Source organism: Python bivittatus, unplaced genomic scaffold (assembly GCF_059951505.1).
Source record: "Python bivittatus isolate LINGU-HERP-01145 unplaced genomic scaffold, Pbiv_v1 ctg000480_np1212, whole genome shotgun sequence".
NCBI lineage: Eukaryota > Metazoa > Chordata > Lepidosauria > Squamata > Pythonidae > Python > Python bivittatus.
In genome coordinates this window covers 2555414-2577661 of record NW_028277075.1, presented here as the reverse complement: position 1 = coordinate 2577661, position 22248 = coordinate 2555414, and the positions used below count along the sequence as shown (strand labels likewise).

Here is a 22248-nt window from a genome sequence, read left to right as displayed (position 1 = left end):
ACCTGAACCTATCTCTCTCCCAATTCCAGGCCAACAACTTAACAGATGTTATGCTTGTGTTCCTGTGCCCTGAAGGCTGGGATGGTAGGCCTCTGGATTTGTATGAAGAGATGTTTAAAAATATATTTAAAATATATCCCTCTTTGTTCAAGTTATGTCTAATTAGCTGGTTGCATCCTGTTCATGAGGATGGAGAGCTGGATGAAAGCTGAAGAAGAAAGTGGAGTCACCATGGGTACAACCTCCTTACCCAGTGCTGTGCCATGGCACAGATGGCACTTTGCAGTTGGTGCACAGTCAGTGACAGAGGATGTCACTAGTGATCCTCAGCAAATGAGGCTATGATCTCTGTTTTGCCATAGCTAAAGAGTATCAATGACCACAGCTGCATTCTGTCATTTGCACATAGGTACTTCCTCCCTGAACTGTTTTTATTCCTTTAAACAGGGAAAATGGCTTTGCATTTTTAGGCTTACCATCACCAGACTTTCTCCAGATATGTTGGGACTGCAATTTTCAGAATTCTGAGTGTGAGGGCCATTTCATGATTTTAAAAGATCTGACAGTGATCAAATTGACTACATTTATACCTACCATCAAGAATATGTGGGTCACCTTTCAGTTTCCTTCATTTGGACACCAAAATATCTTGAACCAAGAACACCAAGAACCTTCAGAACCAGGATAAGTGTAACATAGCCATCTTCTGATGCTTACCCATCAAGCATCATTGAGATTAATAAAACCCACACTCATTGGTTCCTACTATGCTGGTACCCCAGCCTCTGTTTAGATGCCTCAAGAGTCTTTCATTGCCTACTGTGGCCAAGACATCAGGACAACCCTATATGCCCTAATTTGGGCTCTTGCGTACCACTTACAAGTTCAATTTTTACAGAAATAAGGGGAAAGCCCTCAGAAGTATCTCTGGTAATTCTTCTTTATTTATTAAATATCTATCAATATCACCACTTATCCTGAATGTATGTTGCATAAAAATTCAAAGATCACCACTGAAACAGTATAATTTTCTTTCAGAAAGTTCTTGTGAATTTGCCACTTAATCTAAAAAGCAACACACAGATTTGGCCTGCTTTTGTGCCTTTGAGATGTACAGAAATCAGATAATGCTTTTTAGTTTCCACAGCAAAGTAATATATGTTCCTGCCTGTTGCTTATTAAAGGCATAACTTCAGCAGCCAGCAGAAAAGTCAGCCATCTGCTCTGTGGCCTTGTTTCTCTAGGTATCATAACATACAGATTTAGTTATTACTAAAGGTTACTTTTCTATATCTCTTTTGATTAACCCCAGCAGCGAATTTTAATAGACCTTAGTTCACAATGATATTACCCTCGCCACCCACTTCTGGGTGTAGATAAGATAATGTAAATATTAGGCCCTTCAAAGCTTCTGAAGTGGAAAGTAAACTGAGACAAACATTTATATTAACTTTAAATAAATAAATTTAAGTAGGAAATGATGAGTCCTAACTTATTCAAGCACTCTTCTGAATTTTCCTATATTTTGGATGGCCCTGTCCCATGCATAAAAATACTAATGCTTATAATACTTATAATAAAAATAAAAATAAAATACTTATACTTTAAAATATAAAAATAAAAATAAAATACTTTTACTTATGTATAAGATGGTAAACTTAGCCTGCAAAATTTACCACATATATAATAATACATAGTGACCAAAGCAGATGGTGCAGTGATAAATTTTAGGTTTGATTTTGAAGATCTGGATTTAAATTGCTCTTTAATAATAAAATTCATTAGCTGTCTTTGGATCAATCATTGGATGAGTTCCTACATTGTGATAAGTATAATAGGATTTCTTTGATTGTAATATAGCATGTTGTATCAGCTCAGCTATTGTGATTTATGAACTATGATTTATCATTTGAATGTTGTAACAATCTAACTACCAGTGGATTATTCAGGGTGCCATGGTTAAGCAAATCATGATTTAGTCTGATGTGTTAATTCAGTCACATCTCCCCTCTTAAACTTCCTCATAAAGCTGTTGTGATGATAAATGTAATATTGCCAAACTCCTTACAAACAGGATTCTTCAACATTCTTATAAATAACTTGGATAAAGAAATAGAGGCAATGCTCATCAATCTGTAGATGGCACAAAACTGAGACATATGTATTTAATACCTTAGAAGACAGAAATAAAAGTCAAAACAATCTTGACAGACTGAAGAAATAGGCTAATAAAGATAGAATGAAATTTAATGGAGATCACCATCAGCTTCTGTTCATAATCATGATGTTGCCAAAACAGCAAAGCACATATCATGACATCACAATGCAACTCCATCTCCATTTTCATACTTGCATTGAAGCATGATATGCATGTACGTAATGGTCAGAGTTTTCATCACCATATCACGACCCATGTTTTGTCACTCCCCACCCCTGCAGATGTCTATGGAGATAATTACAATGTTCTTCACTTAGGTGACAGAAATCAAAGTATAAGCTGGGGCTAGAATACTGGTTGGGTTTAGTACTTTTTAAAAAGAACTTGGAATAGTAATCAACTGCAAACTGAATCTGAGTCACCTGTATGTTGTGGCTATATAAAAAGTAAATGCAGTTTTAGGCATATCCACATCATGGGATGTAATCATTCCATTTTATTCAGTGACCACAAGGGCAGGGAGGGTGCAAAAAAGTGAAGATGATGGTCACAACCTTGCAACTGAAGCCCTGTTTTACATGTATTGTGGCCACTATTCTGAGTTTTAGACATACCCCTTCCCCAGACATCTGGAGAAGGATTCAGACAAACAGGTTCAGGAAAGTATGATCAGATGAGCAATAAGAAGGAGTGTTGAAGGAACAACTGGGAATGTTTAGTTTTGAGAAGACTGCAGGAGATATGCAAACACTCCTCAAATATGAAGGGATGTCCCACAGAAGATCAAGATCTTTTTCTGATCATCCAGAGTGCAGGACACAAAATGATGGAATCAGGTTACAAGGCTGCAGATTCCAGCTGAAAGTTTATTAAAAAAAATTTCCTAACAGTAAGAACAGTTAAAGAGTACAGGTACTCCTTGCTTAACAACCACAATTGGGACCAGCAACTCTGTTGCTAAGCAATGCAGTCATTAAGTGAGATATTATGTGACTGTCCCACTTAGCAATGGCAGTTCTGGCAGTCCCTGTTGCCACTGTTAAGTGAATCCCACCTGATCGTTAGGTGAGGGCCCATCCTGATCCAAGTCATTCCCGGCTTAGTCCTTCCTAGCCCTGAGCCTCAGTTCTTCCAGTGTAAGGGACTGACTCCTCTTCAACTCCCCCACCCACCTATCTCCCCCCACATCTCTGCCCTTTTGGCCGCCTTGCACAGCAACACTCCTCAGTGGTGGTGGTGGTGCCAGTGGTGCTGAGGCTGAAGTAGAGACCAGTCTCAGCCCACTGCCGCCATCTCCAGGCCTCTACTTCTGCCATGGCACCACCAGTGCCACCTCTGCTGCCAAGGAGTGCCACCACAAGCCCACACCGCAGCCAGCCACCCCAGTGCCATGGCACAAAGCCCCAGCCACCCCAGCACAGCAGTGTGAAGCTGCAACCACCCTGTTTTATCTGATTGTCCCCTAGATCTGCATCTTTCCCCCTGTCTTCCAAGGCCACCCTCATATTTCATCACACACCCCAGCCGCCCCAGCACCAAACCCCAGCTGCCACTCCAGCACCACGGTGCAAAACCCTAACCACCCCAGCCGCAGCTGCTCCCGCTGCCCTGTACTCTGCCACCCTTGGTGCTCCCACTACCCCCACTGCCCCTGCTGCTCTGCACTCCACCCGGCACCCCTGCCACCTCTGCCACCCCCAGCTTACCAGGCCGGGTGTGCCTCATCAGCAGCAGAAGGAAGAAGATGGTAAAGATCAGCTGGCATGGCAGGGCAGCAGAGTCCAGGGCAGCAAGGGTGCAGATCAGAGTACAGGGGGGTGGGGGGGCAGGAGCAGTGGAGTGCAGGGCAGCCAAAAGGGCAGAGATGAGGGGGAAGATAGGTGGGTGAGGGGAGTTGAAGCACACCCTGCGGTCATAAATGTGGGTGGGCCGCCAAGCGCCCAAATTTTGATCGCGTGACTGTGGGGATACTGCAATGGCCTTAACTTTGAGGACCAGGCGTAAGTACTATTTGTTCAGCACCATCATAACTTTGAATGGTCACTGAACTAATAGTCTGAGCATGAAATTGAGCAAACTCAGGGAGGCAGTGAAGGACAGGAAGGCCTGGCACAATATGGTTCATGGGGTCACGAAGAGTCGGACACGACTTAACGATTGAACAACAACAACGAACTAATAGTCATTAAGCAAGGACTACCTGTAGAACCAATAACTCAGAGACATGCTGGGTTCCCCTTCACCTAGTGTATTCAGTCAAAGGTTGGATAGCCAGTTGTCAGATATGCCTTAATTTGGACTCCTGCCCTGAGCAAGGTGTTGGATCAATGGCCTAAATGCTCCTTCAAATCAAAGTCTATGATTTTATTCAGAAAATGGAGCTACCCATCATTATCTAGCCTTTTCATGCAATTAGAGAGCCCCCAAGCTGCTTAATGGGAACGTGTGGTACTTTCCACACAATTCCACTTTTTTGCCTATATATTTTAGGTAGAAAATGTATGTTCTGCCTTCCATATAAGGTGGACTATGGTTACCAGGTTTCAACTACAGGTAGTCCTCACTTAACAACCATTCATTTAGCCACTGTTTGAAGTTACAACAGCACTAAAAAGCTACTTACCGGTCCTCGCACTTATGACTGTCACAGTGTTCCCCCCCAGTCATGTGATCACGATCTGGGCTCTTGGAAACCAGCTCACACTTACGATGGTTGCAGCATCCCGGGGTCACGTGATAGCCATTTGCAACCCTCCCAGCCGGCTTCCAGCAAGCAAAATCAATGGGGAACCACCTGATTCATTTAATGACCATGTGATTCGCTTAATGACCACTACAAAAAAGTCATAAAATTAGGTCTGGTCAGGTGATGATTCGCTTAACAACCATATTGCTTAGTGACCTAAATTCTGGTCCCAATTGTGGTCGTTAAGCAAGGACTACCTGTATGTTAGAAAAAGGGAAGTAAGTGGTCAATTGGAGACTAATCAGGTGTGGCTTCTTGTGACTCCTAGTCTTTAGGCAGTTCCTTGTCTATGTTGTAATGAACCATGTATGGTCCAGATGTACCATGTATGAGGTTGGCAAAAAGCAGTGGACATAGAAAAGGAATAAGAACAGCTGTTTGTTATCTTCCCCTTCCTTAAATTATTTTAACTACAATACCAATAGTTGCAACAGATTCTTGATTTCTTATATGCCTCACTGCTGCTTTTACGCAACAGGATCCTATGAACATTTTCATGAAAAGAGATTTACAGTAACTTAACAGTACTTTCTTCCAAATTAATTCACACAGGGCTGCATACTTAGAGGAGTAATTTTCCATAATCCTTCCAAAGGAAGGGATTAAAGGCCTTTTGGAGGAAGAACTGCTACTCATGAATTATAAGCATAGGTATATTTCATACATCACACAATGCCATGATTTAGTTTGCTTGATGACAACCTAGTACAATATGTGAACTGGGCTGTTGTGTCTTTTAAACAACAATCTATGGTTTATCGTTAGGTGTAAGGTCAACCAGTATGGTTACTGGTTAAAACAAAGCATAGTTTAGCTTAGTATGCAAACGCTGCCATGCTGTATTTTATCAGTTTGTGTATTATTTCAAAATCTGTCACTCATGTTCAACCAGAAATGGGAATAAACCAAGTGAAATGGGAGAAGCTGTGTTTCCCTCAAGCAACTTTCAAGTCTTCAAAAACTATTGTCTGTAGGGACTAATACTGAAAAATCCCTCTCATAGCTGATGCAGCCCAAACTGAGAAGGAACAAAGCACTTGCCCAGAAATGCTTATTATCCACAGGTCCTCCTTACGCAGACTGTTGTGCTGGATCACACAAAATCCCTCTCTGATCTAGCACTGTGACCAAACAAGGATGTTCCAAAAGCCCACCAGCAGGAAATGACATTATGACTATGTTTTCCTTCCATAGATATTAAGAACAAATGGATATACAGTAGTACTAATAAAGATTTTTCTTGGTACAGGGCTGAATAGAGAAGATGCACTGAGGAAGTCAGCAGAAAAACTTTGCAGATAGCAAAGTTAGGGGACAAAATGAATTACTAATAAATGAGATGTATTTATTACAGAAGATCTGAGGTTGCTGTTCCTATCACACCTGGCAAAATGTAAGCTCTACCTGATAAATCTCCCATTAGATATTTATATTTACAGAAATTCATTTTTACTGATGTTGTGTTATTATTCAAATTGAACAGACCCCATTGGCAGAGGGAGATTATACATCCGTAAAGCCCAAGGAAGTTACTGTTTCTAATAAATTCAGAATCAGTTTTTCCATTATCCTCTACAAAGCAAAAGCTGATAATTTTATCAGTCCTACTTTACCTTAATAAAGTTATCTTAAAAAGTAAAGGTTACAGGCTATCTCTTTAATAATGTACAGTACATTTAATGATGCAGTTAACTAGAAAACAGTTTGTTCCCCCCGTCCCCAGATGTAGTCCCTTTAAAGTGCTTATCCTTGTAAGCTGGTTTGCTGTTGGTGCCAAATCATTCCCACCCTTGCAGCTCACACTCAGCGCTCCAGGACTGATCTTGGGAATTGCAGGGCAGATCCAGGAAAGGGTTAGACCTAAAGGAGCTAAAGCTCTAACATGTCACCCAAACTCCAGAATGGGTGAAAGGATTACGCATTTCTACAGCAAGCATCTCTTCTTCCTTCCAGCTACCTCCTTCCCTTTTCGTCTGCCAGTGCAAGTGCAAATTCAGGATTCTTTCCTAACTAGCAGTTCCTCTGTCCAGGATTCTTCAGGTGCTGCCCATCAAGGCTTTAACTGGGCAATCTTCCTGCCAAAAATCCATCAAATGCAATGTTTCTTTATTTTTATGATTTATATAGCACTAAACTGGACAAGAGTTTGAGATGACAACATTTATTTATTGCTCTCCTAGCTTTTCTCATTCCTTCTTCTCTCTTCTTGCTTTTGGGTTATTATAGCACTTGGGGCCGGGATCTGGAAGCATCTGCCCTCTCCCCTCCTGTCTGGATTGCTGAAAGCAGCTCCTCTCATCCAGAACAATGACATCTCACTCTTCCAGGCTTGGTTTGCCACCACACTAATTTTAATGAAATAAAAATACAACAGGTGGTCTGCTGTATGTTTTAGAGCTCTTTAGCAAGATCGAATAGCATTTGGTTTTTGGCCCCCCAAGGTCAGTAGATCTGCACTTCCCCAGACAGAGTTAGTGTGCAATTTGGGGGTCTTTCTGGACTCGTGGCTCCTGCTCAATGAGCAGGTTGTAGCTGTGGCTAAGGGGTCCTTTGCATAGATTCTTTTTGCATGCCGGTTGCACCCATTCCTGTGCAGGGAGGCATTGTTCATGGCCACTGATGTCTGGTCACTTCCTGGTTGGACTACTGGAATGTGCTCTACATAGGGCTGTTCTTGAAGGCTACCGGAAGTTACAACTGGTTCAGAATGCAGCAGCACATGCAATGTTGGGTGCCCCTTGGTTTGCTCATACCTTTGCATGTTGCACTGGCTTCCAGTTTCTTTCTAAGTGCAGTTCAAGGTGCTGGTTATCACCTTTAAAGCCCTACATGGCATGGGGCCAGGTTATTTGTGGAACCCCCTCTCCCTGAGGGTATCTGCCTACCCTACCAGGTTGGATAGAGTAGACATGCTTCAGGTCCCTTCCCTTAAATGTTGCTATCTAGTGGGACCTAGGAGGCGGGCCTTTTCCATAGCAGCCTTTGCCCTGTGGATCCCTGTGGAACACCCTTCCCCCCCGGGATCCAGCAGGCCCCCACCTTTTTAACCTTCTGGAAGGCCATAAAGAGCTGGCTGTTCCCCCAAGTGCTGGGATAGGGTGAAGTGGGATTCTGTGGATAGTTCTGTTGGATGCATCTAAGGAGGATGGCTGAGGCATCCGTTTTTTGTTTTATGATCTTCATTGTTTCCATTGGGGTTTTTTTTGTTGAAATATATACTTCGTTCTCCTGGATTCTTTGTTTTCTTTGTTTTCTTGGATTTCCAACTTAAATCATGTACAGCAGCTTTTCCAATAAAAAATGACTGTGTGGACTTTGAAATGCAGACAAGGCTGCATATTTGCCAGTCAACGATGAAAGATTTTCTTAAGCAACAGATATCAAGAGCTACCTGTAAAATACTTTTTGCCAAGATCAGTCCTGTCACTTATCAGTCTGCAATAAGAAAACTGTGGTCCAGTTTAAAAATGCACAAATGTAAGCAGTCTTCTTTTAGCTATACTTTTTTTAGCTAGTATAGTTATACAGGTAGTCCTCACTTAACAACTGTTCATTTAACAATGAGTTGAAGTTATTATGGCCTCAGAAAGGGTGCTTTCAGCCCGTAAAGCACTTCCAGCTGTCATAAAATATTGCACTGCTGCCTCTCCCTCGCAGTCATGTGGCCGCATTTTGGGCACTTGGCAACCGGCTCGCATTTACGACTGGTTGCCAAGCGCCCCACGATCCTGTGATCACCATTTGGAATCTTCTCTGCTGGCTTCCCCGGAAAGACAAAGGGGAAGCCAGCAGGGAAGATTTCAAGTGGAGGGGGTGGAGGGGAGCTGAAATCCTTCTGCGGTCTGCAGGACGGAGCTCAAATCCTGAAGACTTGAGCTCTGTTCTTCCAGCCCTATGAAGGACTTCCCTTCCATGCATGGAGGGGAGGGGAAACCCTTCGGTAGGATGCAGAAACATTTGAAAGCGAAAGGGCTGCCTGCCAGGAGGATTTCAGCTCTGCACAGAGCTGAAATCCTTCAGCAGGCAGCCCCTTTGCTTCATCCACTTAACGACCCGGAAGATCACTTAATGACCGCAATTAGAAATGCCTGGATTGCAGCTGTTGAGCAAAGCAGTCACATGGGTGTCTCACATAATGACCACTTCACTCAACGATTGAGATTCTGGTCCCAGTTGTGGTTGTTAAGCGAGGACTATCTGAATTGAACATTGCCCAGCATCATATTTTCTGAGTTGGGCAACTATATACATGCTTTAAATGAATGAATGAATAAACTACCTCCATCAAAGTGTTTTTTAAGAGAAATTATTTTCTTCACCCCTGAAGCATGTTGTTAAAAAATACAATCAAATTTCTGTTGCCTCAGGGTAATATACTCACCCTCTCATTTATTTATGCAATATTTAAATCACACCTGCACACGTATACTGGCTTTCAAAGTAGATTATGCAGTTACAAATAATGACATATTATATTAAAACAGCAGAGTAGAAACAGCAGCCATTAAATCAATGAATGAATAAATAATGGATAAAAGTATAGTAATCATAAACTAAAAGCTACTAAAAGGTTTGTGTGTCTGTGAAAAAAATGTTAAAAATAGAAACAAAGGCATGCTGTAGCTTTATCTCAAGAAGGATTTTCATAGAAAGAGTGAACCCAACCAAACACAGGTAAGAGCCTTTCTTAAGGATTACTTCATGGTGATTAGGGTGGCCAAACATTGCTACTCCTCCACCCTTGATTAGTCTGCAGAGAGCTGACTGGTGGCCCTGTTTAGGTTAACCCAGTTCATCCTAGTAAGGAGGGGCCAGGGGGATATTCAGGGGCACTGTGAGAACCATCCTAGGCATCTTTGGGATAAAGTCACTCAGATTCTCTCAGAATTTGACTCTAGCTGATCAGGTCTTATGGAAGTGACGGAGGGATGGTCTTGCCTGGTTATCTGGGAAGAGTTTCACCCAGTTAGTCATGAGGAAGTGTACAGGACCCTTGGAGTTGTGAGTTGAGTCATCTGCATTTTAGATCCATGTCCCTCAAGAGCTCCCAGGAGATGACATGTGGTGAATGCTTCTTTGTGGGAGGGGGTAGTTCTACCCATCTTGAAAGAAGCGTAGGCTTACAGCTCCACAGGGCCCTGGAGGAAGCAGATAATCTGGACCCCTTTCAGTCTGGATTCAGGCCTGTTCATAGTACTGAGACAGCACTGATCACATTGGTCAATAACCTTACATTCATCCTGGCCCTCCTTAATTTCATAGTAGCTTTCAATACCATTGATCATGGTATCCTTCTGGGCTAGCTCAGGGTGGTATGAGAGGGACACTGTATTGCAATAGTTCTCCTGCTTTCTCTGGTTCCAGTCAGTGTTGGTAGACAGGGAAAGATTGAGCCTAAAGGTCCTGCTTTATAGAGCACCTCAGGTTTCTATTCTCTCCCCATTCCTATTTAACATTTACATGAAGCCACTGGATGAAGTCATCTGTTGACACAGGGTGAGATATCATCAGTATGCTGATGATATCTGGCTGTACATTTCTGCCCTCTACATTTCTGGCTGTACAGGTTGGCAAGGTTGAAAAACACTGTATTATTGCAGCTCTTTAGAATCTCAGGAAGAAGCGTCTCTCATTATCTGCTCTTTGAACCTTCCACGGGGAGATTCCAGGACCTGGAACCTTTGGTGTGTAAAGCACTCACCAGGGTTGGAGAGATTTGTAGTGCTTCAAAAACTCATAAAAAAATTTGTAATAGTTAATAACAAGACAAAAGAAATCAATATGTAAATTAGCTTCTCCCAACTTTGTGGAATTGGCATGTTAGGTTACAACTCCCAGAACAGCTTGGCTGTTGCCAGATTAGGAAAGACTTTATGTCTCAATCATACCAGGTCCACCTGTCTTAAAAATGGTTTGTTTCCAGTTTCAAACTAACAATACCTATGCACGAAGTCCATAAACTCCACCTTTTGACTGATTGTGAATTACAGAGCTTGTGGCTGAAACAACTGTTCCAGATGTTCACTTTCTTGCTTCTTTCCCATACCCTGTCATTTGTATCATCTTGCTTGAGGAGGGCTTCCAAAGAACTGAAAAAGTTATACAATCTTCATGACCCTTTGGTTGAGCCAAATTTTACCTCTTTGTTAATTTATTTAAGAGACTTATGTGGTTATGAGGCATAACTCTGGGTGGCTCACAATAACAGTAAAAAAAGAAAAAAAGAAAAAAAGAAAAAGAACTTTACCCCCCCCCCCAACATCTAATCCTAGCAATGGATTTAGGGTCACTTATTTAAAGGCATACATAAAATATACTAGCTGTTATGCAAGCATTAAATGCACATGTCTTTGCTTTATTACTGGAAATGATAAACTTATATTATTTCCAGTTGCATTGTTTCAACTCTCCATACTCTTTTTACTGTCTCTCATGCATTGATAGCCCATCAATTCCTGCTACCAATCCCTTGCACATTCTATAAAAGTTCAGAATAAAAACATGGAATTGAAACAGTCTCATACAAAATATTTGTATTTATAGAAATGGAACTGATCTGCAAAGCAATTACTCTGACTGCAATTTCTGTTGTTTTGGGGAAACAGGATGATAAAGGATCTAGCATAGGATCCATATCCACCTGCATTTCTCAAATGGTCTTTGGCCTCAAATCTACAATATGTTCATGGAATTGTCAGGTGTTTTATTTCAGAAGCATTATTACAGAATAGCCTTCTTCCACCTGGCATCCTACAGCTGTATTGGGACTACAGTTCCCATACTTCACAGTTAGCATGACCTGGAAAGCACCAGGGTAGAAATGGCTGCCAATGAAGAATAAATACGTTTTATCTACCTGGGCTGTTACCTCTTACCTTCCCTTTCCAAGTTGCTATACATTTTTCCATTGTGCCATTCATTTTGGTTGTTTTATTGTGAGATTGTTACAGCTTTACCACAGGTCATGCATTGCACAGCAGAAAGCAGGCTGTAACATTTCATTAGCAAAAAATCAAATGAATTTGATAAAACAACACTCAACAAGCTCTATTAGCTTTGTCTGCAGGGATATATAAAAAGAATGCAGAGATTCTCTAAGGTGCTAGAGCTCAAAGATTTGCATGGCTAGTAGAGGTTAAAGAGCAGCAGCATCTCTTGGTTTTGTGAAAGAGCAAAGAGTAAATTAACAGGGCTCTACTGTATATTCTTAGCTCTTTCTGCTGGGAATTATGCACTTAACTCCCATTAACACTCTTCAGCATGGAGAGGATACCATTTCCCTTAGTCTCAATCACTGTCAGTGGACTCCCTGCGGGGAGATGATGATAGGTCTGAATAAAAGAAAGCAGGAATCTGAAGAGGGAGAGCCTTTTGTATCAAGAGAGAGAAATGAAAGGAGAAGGGGGAGCAAGGGAACCAGAGCATCCTCTTGAACAGAGAACACAGTGAAAAACCACTTGTCATGCCACTGCACTAAACAAATTACACATCTTTATTTCCAAGGCAACTGAGCAGCATGTTTCCAAGAAATACCATCAAAGGAAAATGGATGAGATCAAATCTGCTTCTAGGGTCAAGCAAGAGATGAACTAGACTGGGCTTTCCTTCCTGTTTTAATTTACTTATATTACAACACTCAGGGTTGTACTCTAAGTCCAGCAAATCATTATTAGTTCTATACATGATACGCTAATGTCTATCATTGTGCAAGTGGGGGGGGGGGAAGAGGCGAGGGAGGTGGAACTGAGCACTGCAGATGTGCTCTGAACACAAATATGCATTGCCTGTTCCTCTGAAAACAGAGTCTCTCTGCAGAAATAGAGCAATTTGATAGCACAGATGGAGGGCAAGTTTCACTTCTAGAAGCTATGCAGGTACGTCTCCTTTTTTCCTTCTATAAGATCTCTCCTTCTGCAAGCTACTGACAGCTGGGCCAAGGTAGCTCTAAAACTAAATGCACTGTATAGCCATCAAGCGCAAGGCCTGTGGATTCAAAATCCCATTAAAGTGTTGAACATAGAATACCTAGTATGGAAGATAACTATGACTGAAGAGTCCCAGTAAGGACAAAACCAGTTGTGCAGTGCCTTCTACAGGTCAGTAGCTAATATAACATTTAAAGTTTCCCTTGTATTTAAAGGTATCCATCAAACTTGCCCATCAGAATGCACATCAGGGATTCTCTTGTGCTTGTCACTGGAAGTATACATTTGATTATGTTAAGATATTTCAGGGAAAGTCAGGTTTTTAACCTATCTTTTTGGATGCTGAGAACCACAGGGTTATTCCAGGGATCTTGGATACCTAATTATTCCTTGCATCTTCTCCCACTGATTGTTTAATTCTGTGAGATGTAAATGCAGGCATACTGAAGCTAAGTCCACTTATTTTCTAAGGGACCACACTGAATACTTGATAATAACATGATGCCAATTTAATTAATTGGTGGAAGTAACTTAGCTGCATTTTAGAGACAAAATAGAATTTATCTTCAGTGAATCAGCTGAGCAGAAAACAGAGGAGAGCTGTAGGACTTTGAAATCTTCAAGAACATTTTGCCATATGAAGGTTAGCCCTTTATTATCTTCAGCAAGCTTGAATATGATCATTCCTTCTCTTTTATTACAGCCTGGTCATAGAATTAGCTCATCTAGGTGAAATTATATGCATTTCTATGCATAGTAATAACAAGTTAGAACACCTTTTAAATTCTGATCTATAATTCCAATGGGTCTTGATCTTTTTGATATTGGCAGCCATTTTGCAGTGCTACTGTAATAATTTTACATATTTTGACTCATCAAGTCTTCTTAATCAGAACATTGTTTTAAGCCTCTTAAGTATTGCTTTAAAAGGGATGCAAAAGTAGCGAGGTAAATGCTTCTAAATAAATTTAGACATGAAGGTAGAGAATGGCATTTTAACGTTTCTTGTTAAAAAGCTCTCTAGCAGCAGAAGTGAAAAGATCATTGCCTGAGAATTGTGGAGAGCTGTTGCAAGGCAGAATTGGTCATTCTGGGCCAAAAAGCTACAAACCATTCCTCTGATTATATACACATCATGTTCCTTCACAGGTGTGACATCCATATTTCTTCAGTGAAATGCTGCCTTATAATGACTGTGAAGTTAGCTGGTGGCCAAGGTCTTGCTGTTCTTCTTGCTGTAGCTCAGTTGGCTGATATTTGGAAGAGAAGAATTCTTAAAGGTTTCTCTCTCTGATGTAAGTATGATGCTACCAGGCGGTAAAGGAAACACCTAGTTGGGGAGGAAAATGTGATTTGAAGAGTATGTTGTTGTTGCCTTTAGAGGTTATTGTTGCCTTTTGTTGGCTTTCAAATGAAACTTGGCTGCTGTATTTGCATCAGAAGAAGAATCTTTTCTGAAGTATTCGTTGTAAGCTCTTTGGCAGTTTTGGGCAGGTTGTCATCAGCTCTTTGTTTTCTTTGTTCCAGTCTTACCACAGAGGAGGAAAGGTTTCTCTGCAGGAGAAAGTGCTTTGCCAGGATGCTAAGGAGGAGCAGATGCAGCTCACCTAGCTTTTGTAAACCCCCCCCCCCCACTTCTGCAGAGAACATCCTAGATCAACCCAAATAAACATGTACTGTACGTGAATTGGGCATCTGGGGAATAAAAACTGTTGTTTGAGCTATTTAATCATTCACTTTATTTAAGAATATTTATTGAAGCTTAAGTGACATTGTAAAGGATTTCATACACACATTTAGCATTAGGGGTTGACAGAGGCAATCAGCTGATAAGTTTACATAGGAAACTACATTGATGCATTTAATCATCGGGTATGAAACATTCCACTTTAAATATGTGTTGGCCATTTGCTTGTTTTCATGTGGTCAGATGGAGTTCTTCATATCCTGTATTTTGTAACAATAAGAATATTCAAATATGTGCTCACACAACCAAGATCATTATAGATTTTAATAATACACATATCATAATATAATTCTTCTGCAGTATACCTGTAAATATGAAAATCTATGCATCACACATGTCAACTTTATAAGTGTATTGGTATGGTTCCCTCCCAAGGGCGCAAAGAGTTGGTCATATCTGGATAATGTGCATAACAGGTGTACAGTATTTGGGAGTGGAAAAAGTGGGAAAGGTGTCCTATCAACATGGCAAGCAATTACTGACAACATGGTCTCAGATGACTTTCTTTTCTTTCCATGTTTCAATATCTAGTTTTGGAATTGAAAATAGGCTTATCACCTCCACAAGAAATTCTAACTGGATGGTGAGAAGGGCATGGAAGAGATTGTGGCATTGTCAGCATGTATTTTAAGGACAGCATTGAATCCAAGAAACAAGAATTCTGAATTAAGGCAACTTCTCCCCAGAATTTTGGGTGGGGGGTAATAGCAGTCCTTCAAAGAAATTTAGTACTGGAGAACCCCTGTAGCCCCCCTTTTTAAGGATTTGTTCATTGGGGTGGCAGGCAAAGGCCTTTTGCATAGTGCCACCCAACACAAGGAGCATGTGTTTTATGTCTACTCCAGATAGTTTTAGAAACTGTATTAAACTGCTTTATTTGTCTAAGCTCAGGTTATTAATGAACTTGTTACTTTCATAATGGCTATTTTTACCTATGTTATGCTTATATTGAATGGTACTTTGTGATGCGCATATTTTGAGGGTTTCATTATTAATATATCTCATTCTTATGCTTTAAAAAAAAATCCCCCAGGGCTGCCTTGTAACCTGATTCCAGATACGCCGTTTCATTAAAGCAAGATGCTCTTGTGGATCTGTCTGGAAGCAGCCTAAAGAAGCTCATGGATCTGACTCCCTTCAGCTTTTCAGAAGGGCAGGAAAAGCAATTTTATTCAGCACCGTCTTAGCCATTCATTTTTGTCTATAATTTTTCTCTATTTGTTAACTCTGGCAGAAAAGCACTCTCTTTAGAAGGGAATCTTGTCTTCATCTAAAGTAATAGAGAATCTTATTATAATACTTAATAGTCACTCACCTTAAAATCTGTGTCTGTTTCATTTGAACTTCTCCAGCTTGAAGTTCCAGACGTTGATACTTCTTATGCTCCCCCTCTACCACCTCAAGATTAGAGAGTCTTTTATTGCCTAATATCTTCTCAGTTTAAAGATACTCAATATAATCAAGTAACTCCTTGATTTTTTTTCTTGATAAGCAAAATAGATTGTTCTTAATTCTTTTCCTAAACAGTGCCTCTTCCTAAAATTATTCTGATGGAGCTACAGTCTTATTTAATTGAGACATGATAATTTGCCACATGTGGAAAACAATGGTTAGATTAGGGTCACCAAGGGAGATACTACAAATCCAGCCAATTTTCAACCTATAAGTCTTATTGACGTAGGGTGCAAGCTATATACAAGATTAGGGTCACCTATTGTACCATTCAGTATGTCACAATTGACTATGTTCTGGCAATATGCTAAGCCACAAATCATGATTTACAAATCACAATAACTGGCTTCACACTACACATTAAGTCACAAACCAAAGAATCATATTAAGGTTTGGTGGATCAAGGCCATTACAAGAGCCATGTAAAGCACAGCTGGCTTTAAGTAGTGCAGTTCAGCATCTGTCCTACATTTGGTTTTATCTCTTTAGGGGGGCCATTTAATCTCTTCTTATACATATACTTCTTACATACATAGATAACCACCAGTTAATTCCAGAAGAAAACTCTAGCCTTCCAGTTCACAGTGACCACTAAAACATTTGATCTAAGTGCTGTCTTTAAACAAGCAATATAAGCAGTTTTTCCCCCTTCCTTTCTCATTTTATTTGTATCCTGTTGGTTTTCCCTTCTTTCTTGTTCCCCTCTCCCCATTCCAATTCTTATTTATCCTGTGCCTTCAACAGGCTTCTTGTCTATGGATGCCATAGAAGAATGGTTTCAAGATTAAACATCATTACAGTCTGGTAGTTTTGAAGTTCTGATTTTTTACATTTCAAAAATTAAGTATTGTCTAAAAGGAATGTGAGATGTGGTTGGGAGCAGGGAAAGCCAAGGGGACTCAGAGCGTTTGTTCCTCTGTTTTTTTCTTTTTGTTCCTTTATTTCTTTCTCTCTCCAAAATGGGTTCTAGAAAGTCTGGCTGATGGTCTTGAAAAGTTCCAAAATAGTTTGGCCTTCTTGACTGGAAGGAAGTAACTGGCTCCAAGGTTATTGTCACTAACCTTCTTCTGCCTGGTGCTGACACCTGCACTGAGTCCTCCTAAGTTTGGCAGCTTAGCCTGGGAAGCTATTATTTAGATTATCCACCATCCTTCAGAGCCTTATAGAAAATATAGATAGCAACATCTACTGAAGCCATTATCTGCAGTTCCCTATTAAGCCTGACGACCTCAAAAGATTTAGGAGAGGGCCTATCAGAGAACATTTTCCTGGGAATGGAGTTCATACTTGCCACTGACTGGTTTTTGTGCACAGGCACTCTCAAAAAGAAAGGAGGTGAAAAAATTGGTCAAACTAAAGCCTGTGCATGCACATACACATAGAGCCTTCCCTCATGTTCCCGGCAAGAAGAATACTTTGTGGCTATTGTTCCATTGGTATGATCCCATTTAGCATGACATACTCAACTGGGTTATGTGGGGAGATGGCAGGACATGTGAACAGTTAAACCCTATTAAATAAACCAATTAACTGAAGGGTTACATTTATTCCCAAAGCAACCTGGTCTCATCTGAGACTAAATTCCCTCTCTGTGTCATGCAGACTTCCCTGAAGGTCATCTGTCTATGCAAATAATGCTCTTTGGCCTCTCCATCATTATGGCTGTTTTAATTTTCCCATAGCTATATAGGAAAGTGAAAAAGGGGCAAAATCAAGTGGGATAGTTATGCACTCCTGAACCTGTCTATGGTGGCTCTGACCTCATTGCTATGGATTTTAAAAGTTTATTAAAGAGGCAGGAGGTGGGAGGGGAAGTGACAGCCTCTCAGCCACTTTTGTGACACCCAGGAGGACTAAACCTTGGCCACTGGCCAACCAACCAAATCATGCTCGATTGTATGGCCATTATCTTACGATACTTTGAAACCACATCTGCCTCACATCTTAGCTTTTCATTATGGGATTTGTCACAACTGGTGGAAAAGAGATATTTACATGTGACACTTGGCCAGCGTAGAATCGAATTCATGTGGAGAACTTTTCTCAGCTAATTTATGCATACCAAGTTGCTTTTAACAGCCTTTAAAAAAGAAAAGAAAATACAGTGGCCTATGACAGTGCTATAGCATGGAATGAACCTGAGCATCTAAAAACATGACAGAGAAGTTGAATGAATTTAAATCATGTATGAGTTCATTCACCAAGGTTTTTAAAAAGCAAGTTCCTTTTTTGTTTTTGTTTTGTTAAGGGATGAATACTGTGAAATAATCGTTAACTATAGAAATTTTTTTTGTTGACTCAGGTAATTATAATTTAATCATTACACAACTGAGGAACTTTTAAAGCACACAAAAAGCTATTAAAAGGTGGACACAATCTGTCCTTGAGATCATTTTATCTGTATCTTTGTTAAAAATATCTTACCCCAGCATGCTCAGCGGAAGGTTGAAACTCAGCCACGTGTTTGCACGTGGGCTCTCTCTGTGCATGTTAGGAACCCAATTTTTTTAAAGACAGGAAAAGGACAGCAAGAGTGATCCCATTTATTGAATTATTGGAAGGTATGTATTATGAGGTCTAGAAGGTGCCTAGCTAAACATTACTAAAAATGGCTGACTACCTGTATACCATGCTACCTATATAAAAACCTTGCAATCAGGCAAATCCAAACTCTGTACCTAATCCTCCAAGAAAATTTGAAGGGAAAGTTGAAATGGGGAGGATTAGGAATGTGAAGACAGGCAGGCATTCTTCTATACATGCCTGCCTTCACATTCATTTTTCTACCTGGGTCTACCTTCCCCCAGCTAGAAGTCATTAGGACAGACGAAATATCCGGAAAGCAAGCCAGGATGTCCAGTGTTAGAGAAGGGGCTCTTCTGTGCCCAGCCATCAGGCTGGAGAAGGTGCAGCAGCAGCAGGAGAGAGAGAAAGAAAGAAGATGGTCTCCATTGCTGCAGCTGCCACTTTCTGCTCATTTTGTGGGAGCAGTGACAGAAGCGACAGTAACAGCTTCCCTGCTCATCATAAGGCAGGAGCAGCGCCCTAGTGCTGGCTTGGCAGTGGTGCACTCCCATGTCCTCCTCCATCTACTTCTTGGCAATAGACCACTAAGCGAAGGAGCAAAGAGTGCTATCTTCTCCCCTTCCCGTGCTTCACCAATGAGTTTTGGGGAAAGAAAGCATCACATGAAAGAGTGCCCTCCTTTCCAAAAGCGGGGAGGGGAAGCAGAGCGGGAACCTCACAGCACCATCCCAAGTAGGCTTTCCGCAGCCTATATCCATGGAAAGGGCGAGCAGGGGTGGGGAGGGGCTATCTTTGGGGAAAAAATCCTGATATAGCTTGAAGGCTTTCTGTGGGATGATATGATCAAGTTGGCGGGTTGTTCTTGCAATGTGAGAGCTGGAAAGAGTGTCTTTGATGCCATCGTTGAGATTAAGGTGACAGAGGGAACAAATTGCAACAACTTTAGTTGAGTTCCTATCAAAAGATTGGTGGGGGGTGGGGATGGGGATAGAATCCTATGTCTATTCCATTTTTACATCCAGTAGCAAAAGGCTGATCTTTGGCAAAGGTTTAGGTCTCTGCTACAAACTAATGTGATGAAAAATGATAAAACATTTGTTGCAACTTCATGATGCAAACCCTGGTATTTAGTACTTGCATTCCAATGTTGGACACAAGCATGTAAATCAGTGTTTGCACTGTGACATCACAAAGCATGTTTTGACACTTGCCTCCCCTTGCCACCCCCAGGGAATGCCTATGGTTAGCAGCAATGGTAGGTGGGAACAAATGTGTCATCCTTGGAAATGGAAACTTCCCCCTAAAAGATCGTTTGTCTGCAGCTGACAGCCTGTGGCCCTTTTGATGGTACTGCATTGCAACAACCAGCACCCCTCACCCTTGGCCAGACTGGCTGAGGTTACTGACAGTTGTAATTCAGCAAGGTCTGGAGAGGTACAGATTATAGATTATTTGTTAACTAAGCAAACACAAGTTCATGTATCATTTTATGGGGTCCCAACACTGCAAACTAGTATCATTCAACTATAGGAGTGACTTTGCAATCTGGGTTCACTAGATAATTTTCTGCTTTGTTATCCAGACCTGTCACACAGAGCTGGAATTTATCATTTGGTTGTTCAAAATGAGTGTCCTCTAAAAAGCTGAACTTTACTTATCTTTTCATTCTACAAAACTGGGAAAGTATGGCTCTTAGTGGAAGAAAACCAAGAAGAATGGTGTGCTTAACAACATCTAAGCAAGTGGTCGTGATGATCTCACTCTCATGCACATTATCCTTTGCAATTAACTCCATTTGCCTTAAAAACCAAGATTTTATTTAAGCAGATAATATGTAACTAGCTAAAAAGTTCACATGACACAGTAAACCACAAACCACCCAATCTAGCATGTTGTATGAGTATTGCCTATGCAGTTAATTTATTGCTACTGTACACTTTGAACCCAGAAAACCGAGTTAATTGAGTAGAACATATGTCAGCTAATCATGGATGCCATGTAAACAGAGCCATTAGTTAGACTGATTTTTAAAATTATATTTGTAATCCCATGTCTGTGAATTGCCTTTCCTTGGTCTTCCTATTTTCCTTTCCCAAATGAATTCCTTTTTATATCTAGAATTTGGCTACATTGTTTTGAGTAGGGAATTTCTCAATAAACCTTTCTTATTTGCAAGACTGTATGGTTGCACAGCCGCCCCTTGTGTTTACAAGGTTTTATTCCATATTTATGGCTTTAGGCAGGAAGATCTAAAGTTGTTGTTGTTTTTCCTAGAGCAGGGCTGAAGGTAGAAGGCCTGGGCAGAAGGGCTAAATATTCCCCAATTGGCCAGACCAAGATATTCAGAATTTTCAGCTTGCCTGGTGCCACCCTGTCTTTATTACTATGTTTTACTGGGGAACTCTAAAGAAGAAGGGAATTGCCGGTAAGATAAAGTCATCCCAACTTTAGCCTGGAATGAACTGTGATGGTCACGTAGCTCATTTAGAACACAGATAGAATCTTGAAAGCTATATAGGAACTATGGTAGAGCTATAACTCAGAAAACATATTTTACATGCAGAAGAGCCCAGGTTCAATCACTGCCATTTCCAGGTGTGGGTAAAAAAAAACTATGCCTAAAACTCTGTCATTGCCAGCAACACTCCCTCTCTCCCTACACAGCATGTCCAAGGCAATATCAGGAATAAAATCAGTGGACTGGAAAATAAGTCCTCCAACTTCATTCAGATGAACTAAAACCATGTGGCCCAACAGAACTGATGCAATCCCCAGGAGGCCAAATGGAAATTTTATATAGAAAGCTTTAGATGGCCAGCTGAATGATATGAATGTTTCCTCGACTTCTGATTATCCCATGAGAAAGTTCTTGTTCTGCCAGGCCATTTTCCCAGTCTTTTCATACTACCTTATAAATCAAGTTTTGTGCAGGGTGCATAATCTTAGCTTGTAATATGCTGCTGGAAATGAATCAAGTCCCATTCAATAGAAGGCAGCAGAACAGACAACAAAAAGAACTGGCAGATCATGGGAGTAAACAAATCTGACATTCCCTTTAAAAGACAAATGCTCTGAGTTGGTAGCAAATTGGCTACTTTTTCACTATTTGCTTTGGGAAACTAAAATTACAGATTGCTAGACCAGAGAAGGTTTGGCAAATGCTGAGGGAAACTGGAGAGCTAGATTGCTGAGACTCACAGCCTTGTTATTACTGTTTGCCCAACAAGGAGGACTGTACTAAGCAGACACCAAAATGTGTGTTAAAAAAGGCTGGGGGAAGAGCATTGACACAAACTAGGCTGCATATCAGTTTTGCCAACGTTCTTCTGCAGCTCCTTGCAGCTGTATCCTTTTAACGTTAAAAAATCAAAACACATACATACAAAGTCTATTTTTTTCCTGAACCGGTTACTAGCCACTGTATGCCCTCAGTTAATTGTATTCAGACCAATTGTATTCTGAAGCTTAATGTTCCTCCACACAATATCAGCACATTCCTCAGAACTGAATCCCACTGAATTAATCTTGTTGGATTAGACCAAAGGCCTGTCAAGTCCAACATGTCATCTAGATTGTCCAGGCAGAACAGCCCTTTCCTCTGTAACTGGTAATATAGCTTTATAATTAACAGTTATTTGCATGTGTGTGTCTTACGAGTCAGTTTTTGACTCCTGGTGACTGCCTGGACTAATCC

At 40.9% G+C, this 22248-nt stretch overlaps 1 protein-coding gene across 2 annotated transcripts in view; it reads right to left on the bottom strand.

The window, feature by feature from the left end:
• Positions 1–22248, bottom strand: part of EFCAB11 (EF-hand calcium binding domain 11) — a 236529-nt gene that overhangs the window by 126193 nt on the left and 88088 nt on the right. The window contains exon 6 of one of the 2 annotated variants that reach the window (XM_088145251.1): positions 14577–14776. The exons of the other annotated variant lie outside the window; for it this stretch is intronic. Within the exon in view, the coding sequence (XP_088001377.1) occupies positions 14770–14776 (7 nt within the window). The 3' untranslated portion in view covers positions 14577–14769. Of the gene's footprint in view, positions 1–14576; positions 14777–22248 lie in introns of those variants that run through there. 2 annotated transcript variants of the gene reach the window in all.